General features: G+C 44.9%; 1 protein-coding gene across 2 annotated transcripts in view; it reads right to left on the bottom strand.

Annotated features, from left to right (window-relative positions):
* PDZD2 (PDZ domain containing 2) overlaps positions 1–24163 on the bottom strand; it is a 213893-nt gene that overhangs the window by 139631 nt on the left and 50099 nt on the right. For both annotated transcript variants that reach the window (XM_063320537.1, XM_063320536.1), the window contains one exon: positions 7115–7948. In XM_063320537.1, coding sequence (XP_063176607.1) covers positions 7115–7593 — 479 coding nt within the window. In that variant the 5' untranslated portion in view covers positions 7594–7948. The remainder of the gene's footprint in view (positions 1–7114; positions 7949–24163) is intronic.

Here is a 24163-nt window from a genome sequence, read left to right as displayed (position 1 = left end):
TGGCAACGAAGTACAGCCTTCCAAGCAGGGCTTTCATAGCTCAATGGAACAAAACAAAAGCACGTCCAAAAAAAAAGTTCAGAACACCACGCTGTATAACCTCTGAAACTTTTATGCCTCCTCAGGCAACACCACCAACCTCTATCCAAGTCTTTTCGAGCCTGATGCAATCCCTCTGAGAAGAAAGCGTACAGAGCCGGGGCTGGGGAGCATTTGCTGCAGACGGCCCTGGGGAGGTTGCCTAATTACACGTCTATGTCCTCTGGGGATCATGCTTTTTACCCAGAGAGGCCAGCTCTGTGACAACAGTGGGTAGAAGGCAGCAACAAGCTCCCAAACTTTTGGGACAAACATGCAAACACATACAGGACGTGTGCCATTTAAATCTTTCCATCATCTTTCATGGGTTTTAGATAAAACTGAGCTGAGCGAGGAGATAAATAAGACACAAAGTTGAGGAAGATGGGGGTTTGGAAAGCCTGTTGAGGAGGTAGTTGTAGCGGTGGGATGCTGCAAACGACCATGGCTATGTGGGAATGGGCTTTGCCTCTGCAGAGGCTGGGATCGGGATGGGGAGGTTGAGAGGGAAGGCAGGAACCAGAGGGTGTGAGGGGAAAATGAGTGAACCAACGCTCAGATTAATAAAGCAAAGAGGACAAACAAGCTAAATGATCTCTGCTGAGTCTGGGGATTAGTGACCTTCTGCTTAAGTCTTCGGCTCTTGAGAGAGGATTTGGGATAAAGCTCATTTCTTCAGAGCAATTTATTTTTCAACATGTGTGGCTAAGTCTGCTCATACCTTTCCCGATGACATAAAAGAAGGGAAGAAAAGCATCTCTCTCCTTGTTTCTTAGTCCTGTTTTTATATTTTAAGGGGGGAATTAATATCCACTGTCAGCGTAAAATATAGCGGCCGTGCTTCAGAGGGGGCTCCATGCTCCAGCGCACAAGGCTTTAGGAGCAGAGTGAGACTTACACTGTCTGAGAAATGTCAGACATCCATAGGCTTCCTCTCATTTTGCAAAGGTTGCGCTCACATTCACTCTCTCCCCACTCACGGCAGCTCAACCGGAGGAGAAAACCCTCAGCCAGGATCCCTACGTGCTGCTTATTTTCCATCCTCGGGACTCACGAAGGGCACGTTGGCGCACGCTTCCCATCTGCGCCCCTGATAACGAGCCCCAGGTCTCAGCCTCTGTGCCCTGATCCGTCACTTTGCAGCATGAAGGTTGGTAATATGATATAAAAAAAGGAAACAAATTCAGCTCCACAATAGGTCGGGGGTATTTTTTAGGTCAGTTATGATAAATCTGTTCCCTGAGATTGTATTTGGAGGTTGCAGTCTCCAGGACCACTGTGCTTGTTTTACTCTGTGTAGTCAGCGCTGTTAATATTTTAACAAGGAGCTCCCACAGAAATGTTTGCCCCTTGGCCAAGGGCAAAGGGCCAGGATACATTTCCATTTGTTTTCCTATTAAAACAAAAATATTTTCTTATGAACATAACCAAGAGAAGGCCCTGCTAACACCAGGCAAAGCAGCTGCTTATACTGAGCAGCACTTTGTGTTGGCAGCACTTTTGCTTTAGGAAGGAGGTGAGGAAGCACAGTAAAACACAGCAATCGATCCACGCAACCTGACATGCCCGGGAGATAGGGGTGTGATGAGACAAAGTTTTCTGTGATGACCAGACATAGTTTTCTTGGGGTGATTTTTTCCCTAAGAAAAAGGATGTATAAAGGAGATTGCTCTGCCAAGCGGAAAATAAATACGCAGTAACTACCATAGAAACACGCTGAAAACCACCCCTTCCACCATCACACAGACATTCATACACCCTAATGCCTGACCCTACTAAAGAATGGATTTGTTACCAAGAACTGAGGGCCCCAGCTGATGATCAGAGGGAGCGCAGCCCTTGCTCCCTGTTCTCACAGCATGGCATCCCCACATGCCAGTCGGAGCACCTGGAAGCATTCTGGACATGCTGCTGCGTGACACGGAGCTACAGAATCCTGCGGATGCTCCAGAGACAACGGCGGCCGCCAGTGCAGGGACAAAATGGCCATGGCGAGGACAGCCAGCCTCCTGCAGTGGCAGCGTCTCACCACGGCGCATCAGGAAGCGGTGCCCCATGGAAAACACAAAACTGGGGCACTGCACTTGGATATCAAAGAGTGACCGCATTCAAGGGGAGATCTTCTTCCCAACAAGCAAATCTTTCTATTGCAGGGGCGAAGCAGTTTATGGTAACAAAATAATTTGGTTCAAGCTTCTGAGGAGGGGGAGCTTAGTAAAAATTGCCTTGAAAGGTGTGCTCTTCTGAAAAGTGTTTTCAAACCACACTGTCAGATTTTTGAGCAGCTCTGCTCAGACGCAGCAAAGGTCCCAGTTCTCCATTCCCATCCCCTCAGCAGATGTACTGCTCTGCAACTCCTTGCAGGCAGGGCTCCCAACAAGGGGGCAAAGAAGAAGAGCACCCACATGACGACCACTGTTGAGAGCAGAACTTGGCTCTGAATACAGACAGACACTGCAAATCGCCTTTCCAGCACCAGCAAAGACTATTCTTGACACAGAACCCCAAGATTCCAACCAGCTGAGCCCAGGACTGTTATTGACTGCCGCAGGCAAACAGCACAAAGTGCTTTGCACATTTTGAGACCTGTAATTTGGTTAGACGTTCAGTATTGTGCTCTGTAATCAGCTGCTAGCACTTACAGAGAAGCAGGACTGTGTTTAGGATGCCCACGTATCAAGCAACCCACTAACAGCATTGACCTGCTAGGAGGACCAGGATGTTATCTTCATGCTTACAGATAACCTGGACCATGTAGATGCAATATGCAGCAGCAGCAAGCACTCAGGAAAGACCTTGACTCTGCTGGAAACCCCCAACTTTAGGTGAGGTCAAAGCTTTGCCTTTAGTATTGGCGTTTAAAGCTCACTCTCCATTGCACACCTGATTTCTGGAGGTCTTTCTCTGCATCTTTGAAAATAAAGTGATTTCCCTGCCATTCAACATGCTGTATCTTGTGCTGGGAGGAGTCCTAGCAACTTCCCCAGGACACTGGCTGAAGAGGAGAGACTGAGAAAATGCTGTGCAAAGGTATGTCTGTCAAACTGCTTCTCTGTTAGTTTTTTTGGAAGTGACTCCAGGTTGTGGGTTAAAAAGAAGCCAGCCAGTTCTCTGACTGTATTCCCACATATGGTGATGTTTGGTCATTTTTGGAGATGAGGAACACGGTATTTTGAAGCAGTGGTTGACTTTCCTCAATGTCAAAATTATAATAATATCTCATATTTATACCACACTGTCATCACTTGTAATGTATCTTACCCTGTTTTCTTCAAAAACAGTTTGAATTTGGAAATCTATTCAGCACTGATTTTAAAGATTAGATGTATATGGTAGCTGGTCCAAGCACTGCGGCTATGCTTGATGAAATTCATAATCAAATATTTCAAACTGAGTGATATCTATGACAAAATAATTCTTTTGAAATCCTCCCAGGACTTGCTCAATGAAGGCCCATTCAGCTTCATGCTCAAGAAATGAAGGATTCATCTGTCATCTGCAGGAATACCAACAGCCTCCCTCCAGTAAATGAGTAATAGCCCAAAATGAGTGCAGTAGTTCCAAAATACATAGGAAGTTGTTGTCTGGGGGAAAATAACCCCTGTGTTTTGGAGATAGAGTTGTATAGACAGAAGATAAATAAACATGCAGAGTTTTGACTAACCTTTATTCAGTACTCCAGTACAGCTCATTTCCCTGCAATTGTGTTTGATAGCCACACACAATTTGCTAACTCTGAAGAGAGCAATAATTTTCCCTCAGTCACTAACATCACCAAAAATGCCACCACCTACATCGTTCCTCTCTAATGTAATAATACCTTGTTAAGCAAAGAGCGTTGATGATTATATTACTGCATAATGTTTCTCTAAATGAAAAGAAGGGGAAAAAAAGAAACAAGCTCATCAATAATCAACCTGTTTCTGCTGTTTACATGGCAATCAGATGGAATTTAAATAAATACATTTTCTTTGAAGAAGTCAAACCGGATTCAACTTCCTTAGCACAGAGAGACAGATGAGTGATACCTGCAGCTGGTTCCTCCGAGAAGCAGCATGCTCCTCTTCTGCATGGTGCCTGACCCCATCACTGCCCTGGGACCTGAGGACCTGTAGGTACAGGATCTACACCAGGCAGGTGCTGAAAGACTGCAATCTATCCAGGGCTGCCCAATTTAAGCTAATCTGTCCAGGGATATGCAATCTCTCATGGCTCCAGCTATCTGCCCCTGCGTCCTCTACAGACTGACCACATCCATAGGACAGCCAGCAGAAGGGATGGCGTGCCCCGGGCCCTCCTCCTCACACTGTCCACTGTATTGTCTTAGCCCCTTGGCGCAGGGAGGCTCTGCATGGAGGGATGGAGCTAGAGATGACCTGAAGCCTGGGTACATGGGCACACTTCTGCCAACACTGCCGCAGGGGTGGCAACCCCCAGGAAAGTGGCAGAGTCGTGAGACCCTCTGCTCAGTGTCCAGGGTCCCCAGGTACCTGACAAATTCCCTGCTGTTACGGAAATAAATCAGGAGATTCCCTAAAACATTAGTGTGGACCGCAACATGCTTAGCAGGCAAAATGGGGCTGCCCTGGCACATTGACAGATGAGGAAAAGTGGTCTTGCTTGCCCAATCCAGCCTGGTGCTACAGAAGCCACAGGTGAAATTTTAATTTCACTGACCATGTACAGTCTACACAAAGTACATCACACTACAATTCACAGCACTCATGCCCCTTTGTATAGACCTGGAAGAGTTTCCCACCCAGCCAGAGAATAATTAGGCAGACAGGAACTGAGCCAAGACTACTATTCAGTGTGCTGACCTGCCCCAACACCTTGAAGAGCTATGGGGAATGGGCTCTGCTCATAGCAGCAATATGGAAATATTCTAGGAAAGCATCTTCTTTGAAACAGGCTTCCCCAAAAGTCGAACTGAGGTTGCCTTTCAGCCTATTTTAAACCTACGCAGAATTATCTCCCTTCTGAGCACCCCAACAGAGAAACCTACTGAATGACTCAAAGCATCCTGAAGCAGATCAGAATCACAAGGTGGTAACATGGGGCTGGAGCTACCAGCCATCTCGTTGAGAAGGAAAACCAAGCACTCCAAACTGAGAGCATCCACAAGGTCCCAAAATGTCTTCCATCAACATCACCCTTGTCAAATAGCAGTTAATGGTAATTTAGGCAAGGATGCTTTGGATGCTGAAAATAAATCAGGTTTTGACTAAGAGATGTCCTAAATTTTGGCCTAAATTGGGTGTAGAATATTCTAAAATAGGATTTTATGAACAACAACGCTGGTCCTGTACCACCAAAACTCCGCCTTTATAATGGCCAAAACCAAATCTCAACCAAGGAAAATGGAGCACTTGATTCTCATTAGCAACAGTCACACCTTGCTGACTTAATAACAGAACTTTCCAAAAGGAACAACCCCAAAATGAAGCCTTCAGGGATAGGATAAAAAGAACAAATATCCAAACCTTTTGGACTCCATTGGGTATTATCTTTCATTTTGCATTAATAATAAGATAACGTTGTCGCTGGCCACTGTTCCTTAGATTTTAGGAACAGTGACATCTGGTAAAGAGGAAACAGCAAATTGACTGCTTTTTGGTACAAAACCTCTCAAATTTGGGGGCGCCACTGACTGATACTTCCACAGTACCGATATTTATTCACTCATTGAATTACAGGCTTGAAATTCCAGAGGGTCGTTATCAACAGCTGCAGAACCACAGCCAGCACCCACAGATGGAGGCGTCACTGCTTTTATTCTGCCACGTGGCAGAATCAGGAGCGACGGTCACCCCAAACCGCTGCCGCATTCACTGCCTGTTGGGAGAAAAAGCCGAGCGCTTTGCAGGATTATAACTTGCAAGCGTCAACCTCCACTGAGGCCGTTGCAGCTTCGCAAGGACAAAAACTACAGTGGCAGATAAATAACCAATGAGTCTTCCCATCAATGCTGTATTCTCACTGGATGAATCTGTAAAAATTCAACTCTTCTTTTTTGTTTCCCCCTCCCCCCCCCAATATATTGCTTATTTTGGTTAAAACTTGTTATTTGCCCCCGTTGCAAATCTCACTTGCTGAAGCACTTTCTCACCTGGTCTAAAATGTCACATTACTCCGAAGGCCCATAAAACGTGCTAGATGACTCAGGCTGCAGATCAACAGAGTTTCCTTTTAAAGAGGGGCCACTTCACTAGTATTTTGTTTCCCAAACTGTCCATCCTCAAGATGAACCCCCTTTGGCAAGACGGAAAGGATTTCATGCCCTCCCGTACGTTGCAACCTCAGGTACAAATGAACATTTGCATCCTCATCTTTAGCAGAAAAAGGTCTTTGCCTTCACAAAGGGAAATGTGAGCAAGTCTGCCGGCCCCCAAAGAACAAAGCTGGGCCAGTAACTGATTTCACACCATGCAGCAGCTGAAATAAAAAAGCAAAAATAATCTGTATCACTGGAAGAACCTTCATTTCTGATTTGAACTCTGAGAGGTTTGAAGTTTTCTGGGACGGGAGACAGCAAAAGAGAGCAAATGAAATAAAATCAAAGGGAATTTATTAAAATGAAGTTGTTCCAATCTGGAAAACACAAAAATGTCTTGCTTTGAAAAAGTCTCAGACAACATTTAGCTGTCAGAAAAGCTTCCCTCAACCCAACTGATTCAACAAAAACAAGATGCACCTGTAAAAAAATCTTCCAGTGCTGCTGAGTTTGTGTTCGTTTTTACTTAAGGAAAGAGTTTTATCCAAACCCAGGAAGACACCTGGAGATGCTCCAATGCTTACGATGTACTACTATTTTTTGACACAATGACCCCTCAAATTTTTCCAGGGGATGTGCGAGTAGCGGATGTGGGCTAATTATTGATTTGTTTTTTCACTTATTTCCTACAGGCCTTAGGAAGGAACCCAGAGCTCTCCCGGGGGCTGGAAAGCAGAGGTCAAAACCTCTACTCTTGGACACAAATCAGTACCGACTGCGACCTGCACCATGTGCTGCGAGAGGCTGCTCCTCCACCCTTACCTGGCACCGGTGACGTCCACGCCGACCATCAGCTGGCCGTTCAGAGAAAGGATCTCGTCTTTCAGGCGCACTCTCCCGCACTTCCCAGCCGGGCTGTTTTTCTTCAAATCCGTCACCCAGATGCACCCGACGTCGAGCACCGGCCCCTTATGCCCCTTCCTCTTCTTCCCTCCTCGACGCTTCTCCCCATAGTCCCCCAGAGCAGGGATGTTCCCAAAGCTCAACCCCAGAACCTCAGTTTTTCGCATCTCCTGGGCCAGGTACATGGTGCAGATCTCCGTATCTGAAGTCCCACAGCTCCCTGGCTGCAGTTTGCTCTCATCCACAGAGAAGTTGAGCTGGATGTACTCGCTCAGCTTCTGGACGGCCGAGCGGCAGAGCTGCTGCTCAGCCCCTTCGGCCCCCTCCCGACGGCTGTTCTGCAGCCACTGGCACAGGAGGGGGAGGAAGACCCCCGCGTTGTCCTGCGTGATGGGCATAGCCGTCCTTGTGCATTCCCTCACAGCAGCAGTCCCGGCCCCAATCGGCTCCCCGGACGTTGGCTCTGCCGCCCGCTGCAGCCCCCTGCAGCCCCTGGGGCCATGCTGGAGTGGGGATGCAGATACAAAGCAAGCCCCATCTAATCTCGCGGGGACGTCTTTGGGGGTCCAGCAGGCCAAACGCACAGTCAAGGCAGGATGTTTGGTGTGAACACCCAGGAGTCAGCCCCACAGAAATGTCGGTGGATGAAGCGGTGGGGAGCGTCAGTGGCTGTCCAAGTATGCCTGCAGTCAGGGTCCCCGCTCCGCTGGGAACGATGCCTCCTTCCCACCACGGTCACCACACCGACGTGTCCTGCAAGGGGGAAACAGCATGGTTAGAAGTGTCGAAAACACTGCAGGCATTCATCAGCCCCAGCCCAGCACCCCGCCCGGGCCAGGAGCCCCAATCTGGCTTTGTACGGCCGGAGCCGCTCTCCTTCTGCGATTTACCACTTGAGGGCACCAGCCGCTCTTCTCAGCAAGGGAATAAAAGGTCAGGATTAGCTCCTGACCTCCCCGGCAAAACAGGGAATTGATGAGCCGTGGGGATGCTCCTGCCACAGCTCCAGGGCTGTCACCGAAGCAGAGGAGACACTCCAACTAAATCCACTCCAAGGACCACTGAAGGGGGCACGGCGTGACACTGGTCTCACCAGCAACTGAAGCTGGTTGATGCTGCTGCCGAAGGCAAATCTGCCCTCCTCCACGGCAGTGTTTTTGGGCTGGGATAGGCTTAACGCAGTCACTTTTTTGAATTTTTGCAAACTGCAGGAGGGGTCGGCAGCAGCAAGTATGAAGGGTGAGGACAGGCAGTGGGGTCCCTCCTCTTACCAGCAGCGCTGGTTTACAGGGGACTAAACCAACCCTGCAGGTAAAGCATCTAAAACAGGGATGTGGTGACCCAGTTCCCCAGGACAAGAGCTGTGTGGGTGAATTCCCCAGTTTCCTGCAATTCCGAAAGAGAACCACGCAGGCAGCCAGGAGGCAGCAAGAGCTGGGGGTTAGCAAGCAGGAGGTTTTTTCTAGGATCATTAGGATCTGTGAAAAAACACTGATGCGAGTCAAGTCTGGTTGACCGGTTTCTTTTTGGGAGTTATTTTCTGGCAGTGGATGCCACTCAGTGAGCAGTGCGCTGGGAAGGGAAAAGAAAGCAACAGCTTCGAGCTTGCAGCCTGCGCACCTGCCCCTGCAGACATGGATGCACAGCTTGGGTAAGGCAGAAGAGCCTGTAGCAAGAGCCCATGACCCCAACAGCATGAGTATAAAGGGAGACTCTTGCAAAACGCTGCTGCCCAGAAGCTGGATTTGAAGTGTTCTGCCACCTCCCTGGCTGTATGGCACCACCTAGGTAGACAGGAGTGACCTCAAGGAAGCTCAAGCAGGGACAGGGACAACACATCAGGGCCACAGATGATGCTCCTAGGGGGACCCCAGAATCTTCACCCAACAGTGTGATGTTACACCAACGGCTGGACTGAGACGGACATCAGCTCAGGAAAGGAGGAACTGTCCCGTTGCTTAGTGAGGCAGACTCAGAGTAGGAGACACCTAGAACCAGAGGAAAGAATAAAGACAGAAGCAGCCTGGGCACATGTCTAAAAAGAAGGGGTGATAATACAGTCACGGGTAGACCAGGAAATAGGGTTAAATCCTCTGAATATCAGATATATAATGCAACATTAGTGAATATATTGCTTTTAGCACAAGCTTAGGTCTTATTTAAGATCTCAGATTTCATTTAAGACAAAAGTGATGATTTAACTGGCATAACTGGAACTTGTAGTAGTAAGAGATATATCTGGAATACTGATACATATAAAGATGCATAGCTTATATATAGACTGGCAAAGAAATCTAGGCAGCATCTCTTGGTATACCAAGGATGATGCATATTCTTGCTCTGAGGTCCAGAACACAGAAGGAGGAAGAACTGCTAAATTCTCTAGTTAATAATAAAAACGGAGGGGGGGGGGGGGCAGAATACAAAAACACAGGAGAGGGCAGAACAAAGCCCCAACGAAGAATATTAAATGGATCAGGCTACCTGATAACAACTGACTCAATGGAAATGGCGGAGTACAAGCATGAGATATCTGGTAGGAAACGAAAGCAGCAGGAGAGTGAGAGTCTTGGTGCTTTTGGAGCAATATTCTCGCATAACTGATAGGTCAAGTAATCAGTAGGGAAGTGCCTCTAGAGAGGAATGTGTTGGGGGTAAGAAGGTGGAAGGAAACTCATGCAAAAGTGCCTTTGAAATGATGAAATCTGCCATACGCAAGGGATCAGGGACTGCAAAACAGAAATGCCTGGCTTCAGTACGTTAAAAAAAAAAACAAAACTGCTAGGCAAAAATTCACGGAGGGAAGTTTAAAGGAAAAATAAATCAAGGTGAGCTGTAGTTTCTCAAAGAAACAATATTTTGTGCTTAAAAGGCACAGGCACAATAACATCTCAATGTGGAAGAAGGATCAGAAGACTTGGCAGCATGACGAGCTTTTCACTTACCTCAAAGACAAGAAGAAAGAACACTAAAAGGTTACTGAGCAGGAGTTAAAAAAATAGCATGAACATATAGGCAGAAATATTAGAAACATCAGGGCATAAAAATGAAATGAAACTTGCAGAAGAGAAAAAGAATTTGTTACCCTTTATATATATATATTAATACCAAGAAGACAGTCTGGAAAAGTGTTGTTCAAATAGAGGGAAAGTTATTGAAAAATGACAACCAAAGAGGCAATGTTGGCTTGATTTTTGCTTTAGTCCTTGCTAAAATTGCCTACTATGCACAGGGGATTAATACAGTTAATACTATGACACATTATCACTACAAAGGTGTTCTACCCTCTCCTCTGCCCATTCCAGGGTGAGATCAGTCCTCTGTCCAAGTCAGGTATTTCCAGACCAGCAGGGTGGGACAAACCACCTTTTAAATTCCCTACAAAACCAGCTGAAGGCATCTCAGATACCTCCCCCTTGGTCACCTGTGAGAGCTCAGACAGGTATGGTGCCAGATGTCAGGACAAAGGCAAGTGCAGTGCCTGTCTTCAAGGGCAGAAAGAGAAGCAGCAAAAGGATGCTACATCAGTCAGCCTAGCTTCAACCCTCTGAAAAACTCTAAAACAAACAAAGAGTCTGCATGTATGTGAAAGATAACAAAAATATAAGCAGCAGCAGATAAAGAAGAGACAAGAAAAAAAATCATATCAAATAAAATTAATTTCTTTTCATAATGGAGAAGTTGTTAGATGTCATTTATCTGGGCTTTATTATAGCTTTTGACACCATCTCAAACAACTTTCTCATAAATAAACTAGGGAAACATGATTAAATGAGACTACTATAAAGCCATTCCCAGGGAGTAGTTATTAATGATATTCTGTGAAAACAGAAGGACACTGTGAGCAGAGCTCTGCTGGATCTGCATAACCTAGTTCTGCTCAGCACATTCATTACTGACCTGGACGATGAAAGAGAGCACACTTGTTAAATCTGCAGACTACATGAAGCTGGTAGTGACTGCAGACACACTGGAGAACAGGATTAGCATCTAAAATCATGTTGGCAAAAATTTAAAAAACATTGTTGAAAAATTAGGATAAAGTTCAGCAAGGACAAGTGCAGAGTACTGCAAAAGGGAAAACACACGTAGATAGGGTTGCCTAGTTGGCAAATCTTCAGGAAGAGATGCAGGTCTTGTAGTGAATCGTTTCTGCCCATGAAGTCTGGCTGTTGGGAGGAAAAAAGGGTCATTGTCCCAGGACGTGTCAAGAGGGACAAAGCCTACCAGGTGTGTGAAGTATCTCTGTAGCCTCACGTAGGGCTGGGAAGGTCTCAGCAGTAAAACCTCACAGTTGAAGCAGAGTGCTGACATGACTACCAGTCTAGAAAATGTGACTTATTAGGAAATACTCATGAAATTAGGGCCTGCAAGTCTAAAAAGGAGAAAGCATTGCAGGTGGGGTGTGAGAACACAAGCTAAAGGTCCTCAAGTACCTAAAAATGGCCCCACAGAAAAAAGCAGTCTCTCCCTCTTGCCCATGTTGGAGTAATGGATGTGAATCACATCAGGGAATGTTTAGGTTTGCAGTTAGGTGCCACTAATAAGGATAAAGAATATCAAAGCACCAGAGGACACTGTCTCGGGTGACTGGAGTCTCCTTCACTCATGGTCTTTGCAGTGAGTTCGACAAATACCTGCCAGGAGCAATGATTAGAGCCAATCTCTCTTGGGCTGTGGGAAAGAGTAGATCTCTCCATTTCAATCCCACTTACTTTTTTCCTTTCAGTATCATCTTCTGTCTTAGTGAGAGCAGAGTGAGATGTCATACAATGGGTAACATCCAGCAAGTTATAACATTGACACCCTTATCATTGCTTCAATGGAAAACATCAGTATAGCTCCCAGGAACCACACAGGGTTCAAAACCATTCAAGCGCTAGAGGTGACCAAGGAGATCAACCTTTGAGACCCTTTTTGGCTTAATAATTTAAGGAGTTTTGCTCTTAGCCGGTTAATTTCGACATTGGGTGGACATGTTACCAGGCTGCCCTTTGCAAACTATCCCCAGAGCAAATGCACTGCCTCAATCCCAAGCCTGCAAAACACGGGGCTCCTTGAAAGCAGCTCACAGTTTTAGCTCCAGAGTCTCCAAATCTCCTCTGTGTTGGCCAAAGGCACAACTCAATGTTGACTTCATCTTCAGTCCTGCAGTTAGCCGGGCAGGATGGAGCGTTCAGGGGCATCTGCATCCCACACAAAGCTCATCCGTCGTTCATTCAGCAGCATTGCCGTAAGGCTCCCCCCCTCCATGCACAGGCATTGATCCAGAGATAGGGGACGACAGCCCACTCCACCCAGTTGGAGGCAGGCAGCCTTCAAAACCCCATTCCTCCTCCTGCAGGAAAAACTGCAGGCATCGACACACCGTGGGTTGCCTGTCTATGCCCCTGAGCTCACTGCAGAGCCATGGCAGACACTTTAGAGATAATCATGTAGATAATTATACGGTACTTTCAAGGGATTTTATTTTCTCAAACAAAACCTTCTGGCTTTGGAAAAAAGACTCTGACAAGCACAAATAGGAAATATTCCTTCCAGATGAAACAGGCGGCGCAGCACAGAGCTGAACACCTCTGTGCTGGTGAGAAGTGGGGCTCGGTCTGTCCAACACCAATGGGAGTGAAAAATAGAAAGGTGGCAAATTGTTCATCAAAGGAAAAAATAGATCTGCCTGATAAAAATGGCAAACTCAACACTAAGATGAAATTGATTTTTGCTCTTGACTTCCACCAAAATAGACCCAAGACCACATAAGAAAGTGTACTGGAGCCACCACCACCTTGCTTACTTTCTGTAGGTGACAGACCTGACGAACCATCCCACCGCCTCACATGGAGTACAAGACTTATGTACAAAACACTCTGCTTTTCTGCCCATCCTGGCATTGGCACTTGCCTGGAGTAAATCAGGCCAGTGCTGGGAATGGGCAGCCCTGAGGGGACACAAGTCCCCTGTTCTCGGGACAGGAGTCCCTGTTGCTGAGGACAACTTTCCACCAAAGAGATTTTGTCATTGTGGCTGTGAATCTGTTGGCTACTGATTCCCACTCTCTGGCCAGGGATTTAATCTCACATCCTACCTGGGTCTCAGTAAGTGTGGTCTGTTGAGATTCTTTTGTTTGCAGTTTAAAGGATAAAGTAAATGGGCTAAGGTTTTGCAGGTAGGATGTTTGCAGTGTAGGAATATCTCAACTGTAAAGACACTGGCGTGGGAAATCCTACTTAATTTGGAAACAATTTTAGTCCTGCTCAAATAGCAGGATCATGATGGTGCAGAGACAGCACAACCACTCAGTTTGAGGAGGACCCTCAAAGGGGATTACCTCTTCTTGGCCTCTCCGTTTGGGAAGACCCTCACCATGTTGAGTACTGGTTTTAGGACTCAGATTTACCCTCCTCTGCTGCAGGAGCCCACAGGCTGCACCCACAGCCAACCCAAGCATGGGACAGGCACCCTCCTTTGCAGGAAGATGAAACTTTTGGGTCAGATGCACTCAGAGGATCAAAAAGGTGCTGAAACAAACACTTTGACAAAACATGGTCCTTTCTCACCTAGCAATGCCAACAGCCCAGGTATGACTCCTCTACACCCACCCACAGAAACAACTAGCCACTTTGCGCAGCGGCAGCCTGCCCAGCCCGGGTATGTGCCTCTTCCCAAGGACTCGCCACCACCACCCAGCCAGTGGAGGAGCCTGGTTCCTCCCTGATCAGCCACCATCCACAAGAAACCTGCTGGACATCATCAAATCCAGTCCCCAGCTATCACAGCAACTCTCTCACCCTCAATTCAATAAAACTCATCAAGTCTTAACTTAAAGAGGTTTTACACCTCTGTTATTTTGCTGGAAAGCTGTCCCACCACACCACATAGTTGGAAATGGTCTGCATCTTAAATGCATTCATAATCAGTTTATACCTACATATGTGTAGCTTCTACAGCACTCTGCTCTTCTTAGTGTTTATCAGCTCTTCTCACCTTCATCCCTGGAGTATTCACAGCCGGAAAAATCAGCCTTTACCTGCCCTTCTTCCATCCAGCACTCTCACATAAGATGTTCTCTCAAAGGCTGAAATACCACCCGCGTAAATGAACTGGATACCGTCATCTCCCTTCCCCTGTGAAAGTTTTCATTTATGGCTCAGGATGTAACACACCTTTTTCTTCATCTCCAGCCTTGTAGTTCAAAATACAGAGTTAAACATAGGTGATGTAGGTGAAGAGAGGTTGCTTCTTTTAGGCTTTCTTAAGGAAGAGCGATCTTAAATGATTGTTTACAGGAGAATAAGAGTGTTTTCTTTAAATGAGTTGAGGCTGGAACTGTCAAAACGCATACAGGGATATTCAGGGCATAAACACAACTCTTTTTTCTGACAAGTTGAACTTTTTCTTCCTACATCATCCTCAAAGGAGTGATGTAAAGAGCTCCAATAATCACTTTCTCATAGGGGGAAAAGGAAACATAGAGGGTCATTAAAATGTCCCATTACTGATTTTTAAAAAGGTGATTTGTGCAAACAGCCAACACGCAATCCTCCAGGATAACCCCTCTGGCACTTCCAGCCTTGCCTAAACCTCCAGAAAAACATAAATACAGTTATTCCAAAAATTCCTTTCATCCCCTGAGTGAGATCACTTTATAATTGCTTTAAAGGTTATATTTGCCAGATCCTGTTAGTCTTTTATATATAGATGAAGGCATTGTACTTGTTTTCCTAAAGTCATCTGGGCATTTCTGCACCAGAGAAATAAATCCACTATCAGCAAAAGACATTAATTTACTAATTTCTATTCAAGTGTAGCTTTCATTTCTTCTACTTTTTAGTTAGCAACTAGTTGCAAAAAAGTAACAATGGGAAAAAAACACCTAGGAATTGAATTGACTTTTTTCACTAAAAGACTGCTATTGCTGAAACACGGTTTTGTTGTAGTGGTCCAAGGTCTGAAATCCTTCAGGACAGTAGCTAATTCATTTTATTCTGGATTACTCAGTGTTACAAATAAGATCTGGGCACATGGTTATGTTTCTGCTGAATTAGCCAGAGTGCACATTTACAGGTCAGCTTTATGCTAGCCACAGGAAGACTACTGATATTTGACCTGGCAATAAAAATTTAAATCTTACACTGGCAGGCTTTGAGAGATTTTGAACAAGTTTGAATTGACAGTGAGTTTTATAGCAGTCAGCATTTTGTATCTCATGTCCTCAATGCTTTTAATCCAGCTGTAGGAGCCCTAAAGCTGGATTTACTGCACAGTCAAACTACAGCCTAAGGTTTGACCTCAGCACAAGTGACCAACAGGAATACAGAGGCACGAAAATCGGGATTTCTATTCCTTAACATCAGCTGAATCCTCATCTGAGCTTGTCACCATGGGCTCCCATTCTGGCCAAAGGAGAGGAACGGCATCTCCTAGGAAATGGTTATCTGACCTGCCGTAGATCTTCATTTTCAGAATAGATGCATGACACCTTTCAAGTGCACTTTCTGCTCCATTGCCTGAAAAATGTGTGGCTAAGTCAAATACAGATATCTGAATATGATCAAATGAATCCTACTCTAAAACATGTAGTTAACCAGACAAACTGGGCACAAAAAACCATTCTAATATAGCATAGCTAAATAAAGGCAGTGGCAAACTTTCTATCAACTCTTGCAGAGAGGATCCCTACGATGCCTTCGTAACTGCTTTGATTTTCAAGTATTTATGTTGACTACATCAAAAATCAAAAGACCTGTGCAAACATCTAGACTTCCTACATCAAACCTAGTAATTGCCAGGATGTTTATAGTATCAGCCCAAGCAAGCCCTGAGAACAAAGAACAGTTCACCAAGAGGACACTGAAAGAGCCAAGCGTAGAAATGCAAAATTTGTGTAGGAAATGTTACACAATAAAAGGGGCAGAGGCAGTAAGGCATAAACCTAGCCATATGCTTGGATTTGTTTTGAAAACCTCACCACCAGTATGATAACGCGTACAAATGGCTCTCTATTGGAGGTGTTTATTTACCAGGTGCTCTCATAGTATGCGAATCGCTGGCATTTTTATGAAGAGGAAATAGAGATACAAAAAGGTATGCATCCCATACAGACTCACCTCAAGCCTTCCTGTAGCCACAATACCACTGGGAAATTTTGTAAGTACCATACGTGCCCCTGCGGGGCACCATGTCCTCACGCTAAGCACCCATCCTGGCAAAAGACACATTGCTTGAGGGTAAGCAGCCCTCCTTCCCTTTCACACCGTCCTACCCACTGCCTGTGCTGCTCTGCCATGTGCAAGGTAGGCAAGGTGAGGCCATCCTCCCCCGGATGGTGGGAAGGCAGCAAGGCCCCCCTAATTCCTTCTGCCCTGGCCCCGGATCACCTGAGCACAAGGTGACAGCAACACAACAATGGATCAGTCTCAGTCCAGGAACAGTTGGTTTAACACCACCGGGAGGTCTACAGAGCCTCCCACCACTGGTATGACTTCAAAGATCATCAGGTATGTCCTCTGCAGCAGCATTGCTCAGGAGAAACTGCTTCACTTCTCACAAAACCCATCACTGCCCCTTGGTAGGAGCTGCTTGTTGCTCCTAGAGCCCTGAAGCCATCTACTGCCTCTTTCATCTTTATTTCCATGTCTATACCACTCTGTATCACTGCACTCCCACCTTCTTTCTTTCCCACATTTCCCGAGGACATTTCTCTTCTACTCAGAAGTCTCCACAAGGCTTTAATCTCAGCTTTATACAGAGCCCAGATATGACAGGTCCCATAAACAAGCTCATACAAAGAGCTGCACTTCCAAAACATATTGTGTGAAATTATACCAGAACGCGGGGTTCCTGCTGTCGTGGTAGTTCCTTTGGACCAGGAACATGATGGGATTTTATCGCTATTACTAAAACATTATGAACAGGTGAGTGCTGAAAAAACGTTTGCTGTATGTCAGCTGGTAACAGTAAAACTTGGAAGCGTGGTCTTGACCAAAGCCTCCGGCTACCACATCAAGGTTGGGCAGCACAAGCCCTGCCCTCGCTGCAGGTTGCCGCAGTCTTGCCTATGTTCAAGTGGCTGGTGTCCTCTGCGGACAGCAAGTGAGATGCCTTTTGGGAGGGTGAGGCATCGTGCAGGCAGCCCCGGTCTGGAAGCAGGGAAAGCCAAAGTTGTGTTACACATGGTAATAAAACGCTGAGCCAGGGCCCCAGTGGTGCAGCTTCACAGTTTTAGGTCTTTCATATATTAAAAAACAACCGGGTTGTTTGACCTGCTCAGCTTGGTAAGGAAACCTTGCGAGTGTACTTTTTGAGCTGCCAAAACTGCTGTGGTGCTAGAAGAGATTTGGGGAAAGACACAGCGAGCTTTTAAACTGGAGAGACTGCCTGGCTCTAACCAATGGACTGTATTTTCCATCATTCAGTTGAATTAAAAAGAAGACGGCAGGGGAGGAAGCATCCGTCTGGCCATCCATTATTAATGAGAGGATCAAATCTAAAACTCTTTCTAACACTGATACAGAAGCCCTTTGGTATGATCAAATTATTCTCTTCAGTCCTCACCCTCTTTTTACACAAACTGTCTCCAGCAGCCAGACTCTTCTCGAAGTCCAGGTCAGGTGGGACAATGGAAAAGCTTTGCAATTTCTAAATGACTTTTTAAATCTTTCCAATATTCTTTTACGCTGAATGTACTTTGAGTATTGAAGGAAGATAGGCTTGCGTTTTTGCATTCATTTAAACCAGAATGAAATGACTTATTTCAAAGACAAGACTTAAAATCACCTAATTCTCACGTGACCTAACGTCCCAGACTATATAAAAGCAAAAGTCCATAGCTGTCAGATAGTTAAAAATATCTATCTACCTATGAGCCCTTAAAGACACACAATTTTGTAGCAGAACAGAAAAACCTTGCTTAAGGAAACAAATTATTGCAAGCTTGTTGAATGATGGAAGAGTTATATTTAAAGAGTTTCTTGAAGAATGGTGCACATACAATTCTGCAATTGTCCAGCATCATCTGTACGCCAACATGCCTAATCATCCTTTGGATCTCTTCCACTTGCTGAACAGTTCAGAGCTAGTGCTGGGAAGCACCACTGTGAATTTTCAGAGTATTCAGAATTCATTTCTGACATCATTTATAGAAGCGAAAACCTAGAGTAACATAATTAAAGTCAGCGATGCTTTTCTGGATTTACTTTACAGTTGTGTAACCACAGCGGAAATCTAATTTTAAGTATGCAGATTCCTAGAAACATCCCCTTACCAAGTTTTAAAATAGAACATCTCTCACACACACAAGCACGCAGAGAACTAGTCAAAACTACAGACACATAAGTAACAGAGTTAGACTTCAAATTTACATTTAGGTACCAAAATAAGTGACCCAGTTTTCAAAGGCCCTCACAAATGTCACCTACTCCTGTGACGTTGAAATGAGCACTCATCTACCTACACCTCGATAGCCACAACCCCAGATTTCTCAGGTGCGAGGCTTTCTGAAGAAAAGGACTGGGCTTCCATGTGGCATTTTGAACACTCCTATAGGAATGTACTGTACACTCCAGTTCTTTCTGAAAATGACACTTGCATAAAATAGCAACCAAAAAAGGCTTTGTAGATCTGTAATAATTTTTAAATGCTTCCACTCTTCTCAAGACCTTCCTGTGGGAAAGACCTCTGCAATAATTATTCATAAAACAAGAAAATGCAAATGACATGTTAAGTTTGGACTGCATTGTCTGCAGGAGTCATGAATCCAGAATTACAAACAAACCACAAACATCTGATGTTCTAGTACTGCGACTCTATATTTATAAAACAAACATGCCTAACAAATTGTTTGAATTTTGATTGATTTTGATAAGCACCAAGAAAACATACAGCTTAAAACCCTACCAACTGAATACCATTGCAAGACGGACTGATGGGATTTTACTGTTACTTAAAGGCCACAATTGAAAAAAAAAAAAAAGAAAGAAAGGAAAAAGAAGCTGTTTTCTATTATCTCTTAACTCTGAATTAAGACCAGCAAAATTATTATTATTACCAGATTTAACAAGATGCATTTCCATATCACTTTTCCCAAAATCCATTAATCAACTCTAATCTGACCTAAGCACTGGAAATAATTATCAGCCAACTGTGAGTGCTCCCAAGCAACTGTGCCAAGTAGAGCTTAAGAAGGGACTCTCAGAGAAGATCTTTTCTATCTCGGCTTTACCAGATCTTGTAACACTGCTCACTTACTTATCCTCACCAATGGTCTCTTTCACTTCCTGTAAACTGTGTCTCCTTTAAACCTACGGATGTTCAAATAACAGTTCACATCTCTATCGCCAGTATCTACTGGAGGCATTTGCCTTCAACACTACATAGTCACACTTCACTCATTCTCCACAAAGGGTCAATTTAGCTGTGTGAAGCACTTTGACACATTGGCAGGGCTCAGCTTTCCTCTATACAGCCCTCACAGGCAAGCAAGAGCCCACATGAAGCCAACTACCCATCGCTATCGTAGGGAGTGCATCTCTGAAACCAGGACATCGCTTTGACCACAGCCAGCAGCATGGTGCACCTGAAATGCAGGATTTCCACAGCTGGAGAGTCAGTCTCTGCACTCCGCAGTTTTAGTTTAGCTCCTGATCCTGCTCTGAAATCAATGTAGGGTTTTTTTGTGGCAACAAGGCCTCATCTGTGACCTCTGAAGGACATAAGCCACTGAACCATAACCCTGCCATTCCTGCCTCTGTCCTCTTAACCTCCAGCTGAACTACAGCAGCCTCCCAAAGCATGCACGCCACACTGCATTTTTCTTTCCTAAATTGAAGGTTAACCCTGCTGGTAGAAGCTAGCTGGAAGCAATGAGCTGTCACCTCTCAGAGACAAGATGCTGCTGACGATGCTGACCACAGCATCCATTTCCTTCTGCAGCCAGACCTCTTGGAGCGGGGATTCGGGAGCCTCAAACCACCATATACGTGGTAATCAGGAGCAAAGATCCTGTGTTCAGCAGCCTTAACAACACCAAGGACATAAGCTGTGCTCACCATGAAACCCTGTGTGACCCCAGCCTAAGCCCCCTCTGACCTTTCTCGGGCAATGTGCGATCATGCTTTTGGAGGCAGCCAAATTTTATGGCTGCTTCTGAGGCTTCACACGACCAAGCCCAGGATAGTCCTCTGGTTTCAGCAATAGCCGAACAGAGTAAAACACTGCAGCCTTTGGTCCAGTCCCTCTCAAACAGTTTTTTGGTCTGATTGATAATTATCTTTATTAAGAAAAAAGGAGGGGAGAGCGCAGGCAGTGGTGATAGAGCAAGTTCAGCTTGTTGGAATGTAGTTATTTCCACACTTTTGGCAACTGTTCAGTATTTTCTGCCAGGACTGTAGGACCTACACCCAGCCAGTAGAGCCTGTGCTCTCAGGATACTTGCCTCCTGGAAGTCTCCATACAAGCTTTAGCAGAGTCCAGATGCCAGAACCCAGATACATACTGTGCAGACACCTATGCAGCTTTACTCTTCAGGGACCCCTGTTACCACCACATTTTGGTTAGGAGACTCTTTTTTTACCCATTCACACTACATACGACCTTACTAAACCCTCACTCAGTCTGGGACAAAGGTTTCAAGCACAGCAGTTGCTCATGTATCCCTTTGGTGCTTTAAAAAATGTCAGCGCTGAACTGAGCCCCAATTAAAAATACATACATAAATGTTATGGCCTATAAATAATTATTCAATGCTTTACCTCATCACGTGGTTTTATGCAGTCATTGTCTCTGCAAAGACAAGGAGCAAAGCCTGGAAAGCAAAGTCTTGCCTTCGGGCATTTTAAATATTCAAGTTTCTGAGCCAATGTTCTTATTGGGCTGAGAGAACAAAAGAGCAAGTCCATTCAGAGCAAACGCATAATAATCTTTACCATGCCATACACTATTGTTATATTAACCACACACTGGACTTACAGGAACATCATATGCACTTTCATGCCTTATTCTGTTCAGAGGTGTGTAACAGCAGATCATATTTAAAAGAAGCCAAGCAGGCTTTCTGAGACACGCCAAAGACTTAAGAACATTGAGACAAACTGACTCCCCCATGTACGCCCTCATCATAATCATTCTCTGTAACAGGATATAACCACTGAAAGGAAAAGACACAAAACAGAACCCCCACACACCCCTGTTTTCCCCCAAACCCTTCTACCATTAAGCTTGAGCTTCAAAGCCAGCCATTAACCACTGAAGCCTCATTTAAACCAAACAGACTTTTTAAAACAACAAAAAAAAAATGGGCTACTGCAATGTTGGATTCAAATATTATAAATTAAATACATGTTTTTGTTTTTTTTCTTTTAAGAAAAATGCAAGAGCAGTAGGCAAAAATCCATATACTGAAAACTAAAACACTAATCCTGCAAACACTTCAGCAGCTAAGTAATTGCTCATATCAACAGACTTACAATGCATCTGTCTTATCATGTGCTTAGAAATAGGCTTGGATCAGGAGCTAAAGTATGTATATGTTGTCACCAGAATATTCCCAAACACTGTATGATATATATTCAATATTCAACATGTATTTCAGCATAAGAAATTCCAACCCACCTCTTCATATTTGAAAATACTTCTCTTAAACACTTTCAGCTTCAAAGTCATCAAAGCATCCCAAGCAAGACATTAAGATCCTGCCAAAGAGAGGGATTTATTTGATAGCGACATCACTGCACTATGTATCTAACCACACCAAAAAAAAAAATATCCAATTTAGTGCTGTGACGACTAATGTTTCATTATGAGCAACCCTCAGCCAGGGAAGACACAGCACCAGCAAGAAAAACAACAGAGAGAAGGGAATACTCTAAAATTGCAGAAAGAAATGCTCTTCCCAAGCAGGAGAGCTCATGAGGAGCAGGCATTGACAACCCAGCAGCCAGGAAAGCCAGAGCATGACGAAGTGTTGTTCTTTCCACCAAGCGCCGGACAGAGTGGATACACCCTTCCTCGCTTTGCAAACCCCACATTCTCCTGTTTTGGCAACAAGCAAGCACGGAACAGATTAAATAGTGGCTCTTTTCAAACAGTTGCTAGTGGGGTCCAGTTTGGGAAGGGTGGGTACGGAAAGCAGGAGCAGGGTGTCACATACATCTTTAAAAAGATCCCATAAAACCTAAGCAACCCCCTCCTCCAAAAAAAAAAAAAAGGGGACAGGCAAAATACACAGAAATCATCTGCACATTGATGGCAGCAGGTGGCAGAAGAGGATTTGCTCCCCTGGGCCTGATCTGCCCTTGGATACGTGGATGCAAGATCACCGTCTCAGAGGCACAGCAACCTCTGTCCCTCGCTGTATTATTCGGTCATCTTCAAAGATCTTCCTGAACTGGCTCAAAACTCAGTGCAAATCCTGACGTGTAGAGGGCTCTCCAGAAGGAGAAGAGGCAAGAGCACCCCGGAGACCCTGCACCGTCCCTCCTCCCCCAGGCGCCCCAAGCAAATCTGCAGCCGCCAGAGATCAGTCTGTCCCTCAGCTCTGCCCAGGCGCTAAAGCAGGACTGTAACACCTCAAAGTCAAACTAATGACGTGGTGGCACCAAGAAACCGTGTGGCAACAGCAGCTTTATCAGCAGCCTCAAAATAAGCTGGGCTGACCCCTCCAACGCCAACCCCAGGAGGGCAAGGTCCTCTTCTGTCTGTCTTCACCTACTTTTCTTCCATTAATTCTAGTAAAATATGCAAGACTCCCTTCAGATTTCTGCATTACTTCATATTTTGGATGACAGCTTAGATGATACCCAGGGCAGGAGCCGTCCCACAGCTGTGCTGCGTGGAGGGGGGCAGAGACACACCACAAACAAAACCTCCCCCATGGAATTATTTCTTAGGAAAACATGCTGAATGAGACCACAAAAGACAAATTAGAAATTACAATTACAAATTAGAGTTAGAACAGTCATTACCTGGAAAAGGGAATTCTCCTTTAATTCACTTTTCTAAAATTATTTTTACCAGAGCCAGAAGAGCTCTTTTATGAACCTCAGTTGCTGCAAAGCACAGAAACTCATTCAATTGTCTTCATATCGTCTGGAATACAGCAATACGAGTCTTGTAACTCTGGGCTTTATCAGGTGAAGCGATTCAGTGTCATAGCATCTATTTCATGTATTATAGCACAATAGTTTGTAACTTTCGTTTCACTTCCTTTGTTCTGTCCCATGATAAAACACTGGGCAAGTATGTATATGTCAGCATGGCACTTTGTTTCTAAAAGCTAATTAAATATACATTCTTTAAAAAGGAAATATAGGGAAGTGACTTTGGAGGCCTAGATTTTAAGCCTCTCTCATTTTTTCTGACATCTGTTTGCTGAGCGCATATAATTTTTCCCTTGAATTATTTAAATGTCCCAGTGCTTTTCTCAGAAAAGGAAAACTGAAGACAGATGCCCAGCCCCAAAATGGAAAACCCTAAAAATAAAATCAAGCAGAGTTAGTAAAAAAATGGAATTTTCATCCACTGAGAAAACGCAGTATTTTAAAGAGCCATATTCACTGGAAAATCAGATTATAACACTTGTACAGCTCTGAAAGTTCCAGAGAACTATACTAAGAAATCTCCAAATATTTCCTTTTCTTTTACCCTTTTCCCTGCCTTCAGCCTTGGAAAGCTGAAGAGTTTGGGTGCCCAATACTGTTCCTGCAGACACGGCTGATGATCACACACCCTCATCCTGCCAGTCCTCGCTGCAAAGGAAAAAGCCTGCTGTGCGTGGCAGGAGACAAGCCAGAACAGGAGGTGTTGCCTGTTGTGAGGAACAACACCCCACACGAATTGCCACTGCCAGCTTTCCCGCAAGGAATAGCTATTTTACGGACTCTCTATTCTGCACCGACAAAACACACTGATAGAAAATTTCTCACCGTTTCTACAAAAAGCTCGGAAGTGCAAACCGTAACAAGAATCCAATAAGGA

The sequence above is a fragment of the Chroicocephalus ridibundus genome, chromosome Z, assembly GCF_963924245.1.
Source record: "Chroicocephalus ridibundus chromosome Z, bChrRid1.1, whole genome shotgun sequence".
NCBI classification, from domain to species: Eukaryota; Metazoa; Chordata; class Aves; order Charadriiformes; family Laridae; genus Chroicocephalus; species Chroicocephalus ridibundus.
This window is presented reverse-complemented; position numbering and strand designations above follow the sequence as displayed.